We start from the raw sequence: 12,172 nt of genomic DNA on the forward strand, positions 1-12,172 counted from the left end.
TCTAAGTGTCCCAGTTTACATTATGGCCTTTACTGCCTGTGTTTGATGGAGTGATCAGTAAAAATTTAATGACACTATAAAATAATAAAAATGTCATTAATTTACCACGGATCTTGGATGCAGTGGTTGTAAAGTTACATTAATAAACAGAATATTTTTTACAACAAAAAGCATTGTTACGTGGGAACGTATAAATAACACACATAAATTTAAGAGCAATTTTACTGTTAGCACACACATTATTATGGAATAGCCAATAAGTGTATAAAACATAGTATATAAAATTTTATTAAAATATACTGTGCACATCAAAAATTCAGCTTTTATCTAAGTGCAAAGAAAAGCCATTATTGTGTGCTTACTGTTTCATTGCTGTTCTTTCCCCAGATCACAATTTTACATTTGTTGCCAGTAAGAGGAAGTTGATTTTTCTTCCCAGATGAAAACTAACCTCTGTTCTTTTAGTTAACCCATATCCATTCTCTCTCTCCACCCATGCAAAGACAAAATTGATCAATCTTGCCACGGTAGGGAAGGAAAAGTTGCTAATTCAATGCAAAGTTAAAAATAATGTCTGAAGAGTCGAATGGTTTGTTCAGTGACTCTGGAAATAAGGGATAATAATGCTGCAGTCTACCTGTCATCACTGAGGCTGCCCCGTCATTGACTCTGATAATATATGAAGATGATGGATGCTATCGTCTTGTGGCTTGTAACATTTAACATTCATCAGCTCTCACTAAAGGGGGCTTTATCATTTAAATATCTTTATTTAATATGCAACATCTACCTCATACATCATAATTTCAAAGCACTTAGAGAGCCAACAGTCCTACAACACAGCAGAGCTGACTTTAATTTTTTTTAATAACTTTTATGTGCCTGCATGTTTGTGACTGACAATGCATAAGTAAGTGATCACATCGCTACATGTGAAATGCACATTTCACTATTAACATGAAGACGGGGGAATTTTCAAGAGGGGGTGGTGGTGGGATCAAATTAGCATTGAGGTATTTTGCTTATATCTCCAACATATCTGAGATGGGAGCTATGTACATTGTGAGAGCTAGTTCAAGTGTGTGGGGAAATTAGGACTTAAGAAATACCACTTCTTATGGGGGCAAGACATGATTGCAAGAGGGACTTTACCTAACAATTGCAATCAGTGTAACTGGCTTATTGTACCCTCAATGAATCCCCAACAATAAAAAAAAAAAAAAAAGAAATACCACTTCTAAGATGACTGTTGTGGAATAAAAATACACATATATTTTAAAAAGAAAAAGAACTTGCCACCCACCCACAGCCTATATTTGTTCCATATAGGGGCATACCCATTGGCACTTAATGTCTAGAAGTTTAAGCTTCTTGGAACTAAAATATCTTTGTAATTCTCTCTGTGCCCACGTCATCCACAACCTGTATTTACTAGGGTTATGTTCAACCTCATTGGTAAAATCTTTGCTTAGCTCAGCTGCCCAGACGTAACTTGTAGACATCAGGCCCTCTTATCTTATGGTTATGTGGCTGGCAAATAAATATTCTGAGCTATTCTTTGAAGAAAAAAAGGAAATCTTCTGGGACAGTAGGTGGAAATTTATATGAAAGGGCACGGCTTTGCAGGGTCCTTCTTTAATCTCAAACACAAGTGCTTAATATTACCAAATTTAAAATGCAGCCCACAGCCCAAAACAATTTTTATCATTGATTTATTTTCTTCCTATTTAACAAGTGTTTCATGGGATATTCTTCCTTGACTTCTACTCTGTCAAAATATTGATATTTTATAGAAAAAGTATCTCTGCAGAGGAGTTTTTTTTTCAATGAAGTCAGAAAAATGTATGACTTCAAAGACACTGCGAATGTGTTATTGAATGTTCTGAATGTTTTTTGTTATGATTAAAAACAAGCTGATACTACTGAATTGTGAGTGCACTTCATTTTTTATAAAAGAAAAGATATTATCATCATGTAAGCTTTGTTGTCTTAGGATTTTACAAACCATGGCATGTAATTTTCCCTCTTCTCCTTCCTTGTCAAAATATTGATATTCTTTCAGGAACTTTATCTTTTTTACTGAGAGTATTTTCCAGTAAAATCAAAGAGAATGAATGACTAGAAAGATACTTGAAATATGCATATTGATAGGTAGCACGGTCTGTTGATTTTCAGAGAAAGTTGTTTTTCCCCCTATGAAAATACAGTTAAAGGTTGTTCTTCTAAGAACATTGCAGGTGTCACATCAAAACTCCTTTTGCATTTAACACAGGGAAAGCTTTCACATGCAAATATTTGAAATGCGAAACAATGTGATAAAACAAAGGTTGAATACTTTGCTTTCCCAGTACTACTCATCTTCACTTTAATTCTTTTTCTTTACATCATGACAACCAAAGTGCTACTCAAAAATAGAAATTGACTGATTAAAAGCAGCTGTCCGCCCCCCCCCCCCCAATGTGTGAAACTCCCACATGGCTTGTGGTTGCTTTTTTGTTATGTCCTGCATCTGGGTTAATTTGCTCTTGCGAAGCAGTATTTTCATATAAGAAGATATTAGGGAACCATACTTAATTTGGTTTTTATTTTCATTCTCTTTTTTTTTAAGTGTCATACTTCAGAGGTTTCTTCATATACTGTTATTGGAACTAGTTAGTATTACCCTGTTAGGGAAATTCATGATGATCATTTTTTTTCCCCAAATCTTTCGTAGAAATGTTGTAGCTTAAAGCTGGGTTTATGCTGTGTTTTCTTGCAACACAGATTTCAACATATTCCATGATGAAGGGGAACCGGAAGACTTCCTGCACAATTTGACTGATGGGAATTAATTATAGAAATATAATGATATTCAAAAATAATCATATTAGAAAGCACCAATGTAGTGAGACTGTACAAATGAGGCTCAGCCTCTATCAAGTAATTGTATGTTTGCTCTTTAAGAATATTTCCAAGTTTCTAAACATCTTACAGAAGAGAACACTCAGAGTGCTTCCATCTAATGCTGAACATGCTCAGTACAGAACTAGGTCATTGAACAATAGACTGAACGGCAATGAGCACTCCACTGCTGCATAATGCATTAAGTATAACATGCAGAAACCATTCCCGGAGCTGGAAGCTGCTATTTCATGTCTGTAAATTCAAGCTGACATGACATTTAATATTGTTTCATAGTAATGAACAACAAGGTTTCATTCATTCATAAGCATAACACAAAGCCAAGTTTGAGTCTGGAGAGTAGCAAGGAGGCAAAACGGGGGGTATGTGCTGTGTTTCTGCAGAGAAGAACACCAGATTAACGGTGGTCAGTGAGCCCTCTGCTACTGATCCAGAGAGCTGCGGAGAGAACATTCACTGTCATGCTCCAGACTCCTGCTCTTGGAAGAACTAGCGGACAAGCAAAACATCTCTGGGTTTTCCTCCTAGAACAGCAGGGGTCTTTAACTTTCCTGGATCAAGAGCTGGCAAGGAGTGATGTCCTCCTTTGCAGTTCCCAGGGAGTCACAGTTGAAACTCTGAGTGAGAATAGTAGTATTAATGCTATCCTCTGGCCAGCCAGCTTGGAAATGTTTGTTTTTTAAATCCTTGTGCATAAAATTCTGATTTCTATTTCTACAAGAATACCAATGGGAAATATGATCTCTAAGTGGGAAAGTTCCTCTCCCATCAAATTTAGCAGTGTACTCTAATGGGAACTGCTCTTTCAAGGTTTTGTGTTTTAGTCAACCCTGTCTTCCTTCCTTTTAGATGACTGGAGCAGACACAACAGGGAGAAGACGTGTGGAACAGCTCTGGCAGGTTCCCTGTCACAGGTCTTTCTTTCTTCACAGGTACCATGGTCAGATGCTGTCAGCATTGTTAGTGCCACAATAGGCTTTAGTGAATTCTTCCTCCAAGACTTTCAGAGCCCAAAGTGGTCAGAAGTGATGTTTGTAAATCAGGAAGGGAAAAGTGGCTGCTGTGGAAGATAGAATAAGCCTTTCGTTATTCTTTCCTCTAGGAAAGAACACGCTTTGAGAATTTGGGGCCCCAGTTAACAGGCAAGTCAAGTGAAGACGGAAAGCTGGGCCCAGGTGTCATCGATCTTACTCGGCCAGAAGACGCAGAGGGTGAGTGGGTTTTTCCAGCTCTTTTCTGCTTCTCGTGTGTTTCCAAAGGTATGTCTGAGTTTCATAGAGAATCTTTCTGGTCTTTCTAGAAGTCAGTGTCAGATTTTCTAGGCAAAGCAGAGGAAATACATTATAGTGGAGGACTTTGAGGAGCAGCTAGATCCTATATTACATAGCAATCCAAGTACTTTAAGACACCATTTTAAAGTTTTAAAATAAAAGGATCCTTGCATTCCAGTGAACAACAGAATTCTGTTTCATCTGCCTCACTATATCCTTGTTCAAAAAGAAAAGAAAAACATACAAAGGAGGATGGTTTTGCTTAAATTTATTTTATTTTTAATTGACAAATAATTGTATATGTTTATGGGGTAGAAAGTGATTTGATTTGATACATGTATATTTGCAGAATGATCAAATCAGAGTAATTAGCAGCTCCAAATCAAGTGATTCTCAGGTGCAATCAAACTATTTTGGGGACTGAATGATGGTTTGCAGCAGATTTAGCATAAACTTAATAATTGCTTGGGGGAAAGCCCAGCCTGTGTCTGTGCACTAACCATTACTGAAATCTTTTGAAAGTCTGGGTGAAAAGACCAGCCTTACTCTCCAAATGTTTACCCACATGACTAGCAATGCCCATTCACTTCTTTTCTCTTTTTGCTTGTTTGTTTTAAATGCACAAGCAGCACATCAGCAGAAATTGCTCCCCAGAGTCTGGGTACGATTTATGAGTTAGGTCAGCACTTCGGTAGTAATGTTGCCTTGTTATTTACTGTGTCATCACAGACTAGGGACTGGTTTTCCCGTTAACTGTTCCTTTGGCAGAATCTTTCTTACCAGTCAGAGAAGATTAATTTGTTCTCTTCAGAGTAACACAATACTTCACCCAGCCTGGTCTCGGCTAAAGTCTTTCTTTGGCTTAAGGGGAAGAACCTTGCAAGTATCCCTTTTACTGACAGGATTTCTTCCAAGACCCTAATCCCTTGGAAACACATAAAGACACTTCACAGAAGCCTCTGAACTAGGCCTGCTTCTAGGGATAGCTTTGGGCCATCTCAGGCAGTCCAGAACCCCCTGGAATGAGCACTAAGAGATGGGTCATGTCAGCTATTAGGAAGTACTTGGGAAAGTTTCCAGAAGGCAGTGTTTCATGCCATTAAGAAAGACTAATTTTTGATGGTAGTACTGGAGACAAGGTGTTAAATTCTGATTGTTGTGTGCATGTGTGTGGGAAGGGGAGAGGCAGGGAGGGAGGGGAAGGGAAGGGAAAGGAAGGGAGCGCAGGAGGATGAGGAAGAGAAATGGGGGATGAGTAGGAATAAAGAGGATTCAAAACCAGAAATATATTTTCTGTCTTAGAGAATGTGTACTAAGAGCACGTCCACATTTTCATAGGCACTCGGAAATGCAGGCTTTCAACGGGTAAGAATTGGGTGTCCTCTGCTTAGGGAGCCAGAGAATCCAGATGACGCAACTCGCACAGTGAACCGTCTGACTGCAACACCGAGAATGTCTGTGTGGTCTGGCTCGTCTTGGCTTTTTGGACAGTTGTATGATAGAACACTTAAGTCTTGGACCATATATAATGAAACAGATACTTTTCATTACTTTGGAGTATTTGGCCACAGACTAAGATAGCAGAGCTCTATCACCTTATCTTTGCTCTCATAGACTTTTCTTAATTTGGTAGGTACTCTTTCATTTTCTTTCTTCACTGCATGTTAGGTGTAAAGATAGTCATTTGCCTCTCAGTAATCCTGTGATCTATAATAGTTAATGATATTACCTGGTTGGGAAGTTAAAAATCATGGTCAAAGTTATTAACCACAATTAAAGGAAAAATTAAAAAACATAGCATTAGAGAGACATTGTATAGAAATACCTTTGGAAATTCCATTCAGTACCTCAAGATTCAAGCCAATTGTCCTGGTTACTTTGTTTTTTTGTTTTTTTTTTATTTTTCTCTTAAATCAAACATTTTCAAGCATTGATAAGCCAGACATGGTGTTAAGCTTTTTATACACATTTCCTCATTTAATCTTTATATACATTGCAAAGAAGATATTGTGTTTTTTCCAACTTGCAGGTGAGAACATTGAGACAGAGTTATTAAGTAACTTGCTGTGAATGGCAGAGTTAGAAGGACAGAGCTGAGACTTGATCCCAAGTAGCCTGCCATACTGCACCCCCTGTACATGCAGATAAACACGTGGTTCCTTCATTTTTCTGAACAAACTCCTTGTGACCTGCTTCAAAATGGCCCATTTCCTTTCCCCTAAATATAGCAAGTCATGCCATATCCCAGCTCTCGTGTTACTGTGTCACACATAGCAGCAATGCCCGATGAGTGTAATAGTAGAAGGGCTGTGGCGGCCCAGGAGCTTAAGGAGTGTGTGAAAACCTCCCTTCAGAAGTTTGCCCAGAGTTGCCATCGAGACCTCATGTGCTTTTAAGGAGACTGTGAGTTCATGAATGGAGTCAAGTTACCTGTTCTAATACTGACAGAAGTGCATTGCCTTCATGAGGACTGGTAGGAAGGGTAGCAGCCTTCTGCTGACTTCAGTATATTTCCTGGTTTCAGTTCAAGTGTGAGCTGATTGCCGAGGCTGCCGGACTTGTAGTTCATATTATAGCCCAAGTAGATAAAAGTACATATCATATTTTCTCTACTTTGCTCCTTCATATTTCCCTTAACAGGACCATTAAGAAGTCTATCAGAATAGACTGATAGACTTCTTAAAAATATATATATATATTTTTTTAATTATATACATATATACACACACACACACACACACACACACACACACACATGCTCCTTCACTCAGTCTGTGGTCCCCCAAAGCAACCAACATTTCTTGAGTGCCTGAGTGTGCCAGTCCCTAAACAGACTATGGGAAGTAAAACAGAGACGTCCCTGACCTCTTCAAGCTTATGGTCTATTGAGGGAAGACAAAAGATTAGAAAGGAAATGTATACACACATACATAATTATCCTGGAGAAAAGTGCTAAGAAGATCAGTACTTGGTTGTACTCTACAGAGAACTCCGAGAGAGTGCCGTGAAGGGAAGTTGAGGTGCTGGTGAGTGTTGTGCCTCTAGTCTAGGAGGTCTCCTCCCTCAGTCCCTGTACTTAGTATCCTCACCTGCAGGTTTCCTCTGGCTTTGGGTCAGCAGTTTTAAAAGGCTCTGCCTTCCCTCCACTTCTACTCCATCCTCTTATGGGGCTTCTGAAATGACCAAGTAAGTCACCCCAAAAGACAAGACCCTGTTCCAGCCAGGCCTCCCAGGAAAATGTCTGCTAGCAGTGACAATGACAGTATCACTGAGTAAGCAACTTGTAGACCTGCTTCATAACTCTGAGCCTGGAGGCAGTGAGGAAAAGGTCACCGAAAGAGGCAGCTGTGCATGTGTATTAACCACTCATCAAAATCAAATGACAAAACCATAGGCAAGGAAAACAGAAATTAAAAATATAAAAGGCAAATGCCTTCAAAATTTTATTTTTAAAGTCCAGCTGTTATTTGGCTTGAATGTGACAAGACAGCATTTCTTGTTCACCATGATATTTATAAAACTACAAATTCATTGGTGCTGGGGAGTTAGGAAACATGTTTAAGGTTTTGTCATACTTTGAAGCAGTTGAAGTCTTAACACGTACTGAGTGTACAAAATTTGCTAGCTCCTAGGTAGGACATGTAAGGGAGAGAGGACTTGATTAGTTGAGTCTGTCACCATGTAATTTAGAATGGTGAACAGCTGTTGAACTTTTTATGGACTTTTCATCTGGCATTTCCCCTCTTCTTGTTCTGCTTAGGCAAGAGTATATTTCTTATCCCGACTCTCCTAATTTCAAGGTTATGTAGTGTAGTAGAAAAGACTCTGGCCTGGTTATTGGGAGATTTGGAGTCAAGGTTCCTTTCCTCAATGACTGAAAACAAATGCCTCTGGGATTAAGTTACTTTATCTCTTAAAAGAGGCATGTTGGATTTGGTTATCTCTAAGGTTCCTTACAAATCCATGATTATTATTAGAATATTCATAAAACAGTGATGATCTATCCACAATAGATTCCACTTAGCATTTGTAGAGAAATAACAGAGGAGAGAAATTCTTTAGAAAATATATTTGTGCCGCTTACTGAATCAAGTTTTAATGTTCTGTAAGTTTTTCTTTTTATTAATGAGATAAACTTCCCAGTAGTATTTCCCAGTTACTTTGCGCAGTCAGGGTACCTCTTCTTTCTCTCTGCTGTTCTCCTTTCCCTCAAGCAACAATAGTCACGACATGACTTGTAAAAATATATTCTTTCCAATTTGTTTCTTTTCTCTATTATATCTGGAGTTTCTAAAGGTATATATATTTTTCTGTTTTGCAGTATGGTTTGGATAAAGAAATATTCTCCCAAAACCTTTTTAAATGTTCACATTTAATTATTGTGTCCCAGCCTCAGAGGGAGGCTGTGCCTCGTTTTAATTTTGGGAAGTAAAAATATGAGCCTACCATTTTTTGGACTGTTGGACCCTGGATTAGAACTGAAATGATGTGATGTCCTTTATCTATTAAAAACTTGCATTGATTTGAATGGAAATAGATAGCACACTAAGAATATCCCCTTTTAGAACTGTTGCTCTTAGATTTTTTAGAATAGATTCATACAGAATTTCTGAATTGGATCCCAGCCAAGATGGCTTTACCCTGCTGAAGGCATTTTTTTTTTTTTTTGTGAACCTTCAATTGCTTCTAAGTTTGCTGATGGACAGATAGCAGAGACTGCAACGGTTCTTTCTTTTTCCTTTAAAATGTCCTCTCTTTAAAATCCTGCTTATTCTTTAATCCATACTCTTGGAAATATTTGAAGCTTTTTTTCATTTCCCTTCCCCTCCTTGGATCCTTATTTTTGGTGAAAAGGGAAGATTCACTCTGGGATACACGACTCATTCGAGGAAGCAGAAGCAAACTGTAGCCTAATCTGAAGAGAGATTTAAATGCTGTAAATACTTACACTTTGGAATATAAAGGTTATTATTTCAAGCCTATCAGAATACAGTGCTTCACATTGCAACACTATGATACACAGATTGAAATAAAGGAGAGAGGTCACCACATCTATAATTCTGGCCAAGAAATCTCTGATATCCCTGACAAGTGATCATTTGACTTCTGCTTAAATGCCCATAATGGTCTAATGGTGGAGAATTGACTACTTCTTGACAAGCTCATTTTAATTTAGTTCTTTGTTAACAATTTATAGCCAATATTTGTCTCTTTTTCCTTGAAACTTCTACCCATTGGTTCTGATCTGATTTCTGTACTCCAGAATAAAAGTCATTTTTCCATATGGTACTCCTTCAGATATTTGCTCAAGGACTAGAAGATTCTAATTCTAGTTGTTCTATTCCATACATGTCATTCCCTTCCCGTAAATTTTGTCATCTGTAAGTGAGGAATTTCATCTAGGTGGTTTCTAGTTAACAGTTTTTGTGTTAAACTCTGTAATTTCACTGCCACACAATTGAAATCGTTCACCTTTAAGGCAACTAGAATGTAATAATTATCAATGTAATCCTCTAAATCAGTGGTTCTCAGCCTTCCTAATGCCGTGGCCCTTTAATACAGTTCCTGTGGGTCGTGACCCACAAGCTGAGAACCGCTGCTCTAAATAAATGCAGTTAATATAGAAATGTTCCAGGGATGACATGCCTATGTCCAAGAAGGTATCCAACTACTAGGACACATTCCAGGAATAAGAGATAAGGAATTATACACATAGAAAGAAAAGACCCCAAAAAATCAGAGGAAGCCTTACCCCAAGCTGTGCTGTGGGTATATGGGTGTAGCCTTCCACATCTTCCTAAAATCATGTGTCCAGGCATCACAGAGAATGAATAGTCAAAGAAGTCTCTGTGGAACCAACAGGCTGGAGTCTGAGGCCAGGATGGAGAGTGAGGGAGGCCCAAGACATGGTGAAGATGAATAACAGCCATGCGAGCCAAGAGATACACAGAGTTCACGAAGCCCTTGGCTCCGGACTAACTCTGTTGTATGAGTATCACAAAAATGTATTTTACTGTGGATATAAACAGTTTTAGAGGATGCTGTGCACCAGTTTATATCAGCACTATATATAAAGTGCAGCTCTCTTAAACAAGCAAATAAACTTCTCTTAAAGAAATATATTTGCCGTGTCTTAAAAGCTCCCAAATAACTTTTAATGTTGGTAGAAAACAATTTCCATTGAACCCTCCAAGTGATGGATAGTCCTGATGGGGCAAGAGAGTAAAATGTCAACATTATTGTATAACTCCATCCTCCAATACTCCCTAAAAGGAACTCAACCTGCTGCTTATTGTTGCTTAAGCCGAAAGCCCAATTAAAGACCCAGCCTCGCTTTAGTGAGGAACATGTGCTGCCCAATAGCTGGTTTCTCCTGGGGCTGCCTTTTCTAAAGGGAGGACAATGGCAGTGTGTATAACATCACAAAAAACGATCTGCTTTTCTGACTGAATATCCTCTACCCATCCCTGAATCACATGGACATACCCCGCGCCCTTCATATCAGCCAGGTGCTACATCTGTGGATTCACCCAACCACAGATCAAAAATATTTACACACACAAAAATGGATGGTTGCTTCTGTACTGAACATGTACAGACTTCTTCCTTGTTTCTATTTCCTAAACAATGCAATGTAACACTGTTTGCATAACATTGACATTATATTAAGTATTATAGATAAACTAGGGTGAAGTCAAGTATCTGGGAGGATATCCACAGCATATATGCAAGGACTGTGCCATTTTATATCAAGGATGTGAGCATTTGCATAGGGGGTCCAGAACTACACTGCCTTAGTGAAGGACAACTGTACTTCCCCAGCTTAAGCAACTGCATGACAATAGATTAATATCATCTACCATGAAAATTAGAACCAAGAGAAGAACAGCTAGCATATGTTCTCCTTAGGACTGCAAAATCAGTCATTACCTGCCACGTTTGGACTGACTCTGACTTTTGAGACAGGGGTAATGTCTTGGTCCCTGTCCCAGAATTCCTCTGCCTGACAGCAAGAGACTTGACTTTCTACCTGTAGGCTGAGGAATTCAGCCTCTCCAGAAGCTGATGGAATTTTAAGAGCATCAGGACAATTCTGAATGCTCTTTAAATTCTCTCTGCTTAAGGTCAGGATTGAAATTGAGACCAAACTTTTTTCCTAATTGACCCTTTCCTTCTCTTCAAGTTCTGATAACTGTATTTCTAACTTATTTCAGAAAGCCAGTGCTCATCCAGCCCTCCCCCATTTTCTGTTACTGACTTTTTATTTATTTAATTTTTTAGCCAAAATACTCTTATACAGTCATGCAGGATATAATAACATTTATGCCAAGGATAGGTTACATCTATAGCAGTGGTCCCATAATATTATCTGATTATGATACTATATGGTGTCTTTTCTATGTTTAGACGTTTAGATAGACAAATAATGACCACTGTGGGACAGTCACCTACAGGATTCAATGTAGTATCACACTATATGGGTTTGCAGGCTAAGAGCAATAGGCTACACATGTATAGCCTCAGTGTTAGTATGCTGTAACATCTAGGTTTGTGTAAGTATGCTCCGTGATATTTTCACAATGACCAAATTGCCTGATGCTTTTCTCAGAACATAACCACACCATTAAGTGACACAAGACTGCATTTGAATATCTCCTTTTTCTAGATCCTTGTCTCATTTTCCTCTGCTTGTCTATCCTGTTTGCTTACACCCATTATCTATTATTTTCATACTCTTTAGAGATGGTTCCCTGTCCACTGAATCTCCAGTGCCAGAAACCAGGTCTTTTCAGCTAGAATCTATCCCTACTCAGGGCCTCCCAATCTTCAGTTCCACCCACATGTTCAACTAAGGTATAATTTACTGATTATCTCTTATATATACAGTACTGTTATGGCCATGGAGGGAAAGATACATATACATATTTTAACCATAGACTACATTGTATTCTTCAAGAGCTGGTAACATAGTTGGGATTACAAATTTAGCACACACTTCA

General features: G+C 38.4%; 1 protein-coding gene across 14 annotated transcripts in view; it reads left to right on the forward strand.

The window, feature by feature from the left end:
- SOX6 (SRY-box transcription factor 6) overlaps window positions 1-12,172 on the forward strand; it is a 667,807-nt gene that overhangs the window by 615,823 nt on the left and 39,812 nt on the right. For all 14 annotated transcript variants that reach the window (XM_053562397.1, XM_053562398.1, XM_053562400.1 and 11 more), the window contains one exon: window positions 4,004-4,112. In XM_053562397.1, coding sequence (XP_053418372.1) covers window positions 4,004-4,112 — 109 coding nt within the window. The remainder of the gene's footprint in view (window positions 1-4,003; window positions 4,113-12,172) is intronic.

The sequence above is a fragment of the Nycticebus coucang genome, chromosome 14 (genome assembly GCF_027406575.1).
Source record: "Nycticebus coucang isolate mNycCou1 chromosome 14, mNycCou1.pri, whole genome shotgun sequence".
In the NCBI taxonomy this organism is placed as follows: domain Eukaryota; kingdom Metazoa; phylum Chordata; class Mammalia; order Primates; family Lorisidae; genus Nycticebus; species Nycticebus coucang.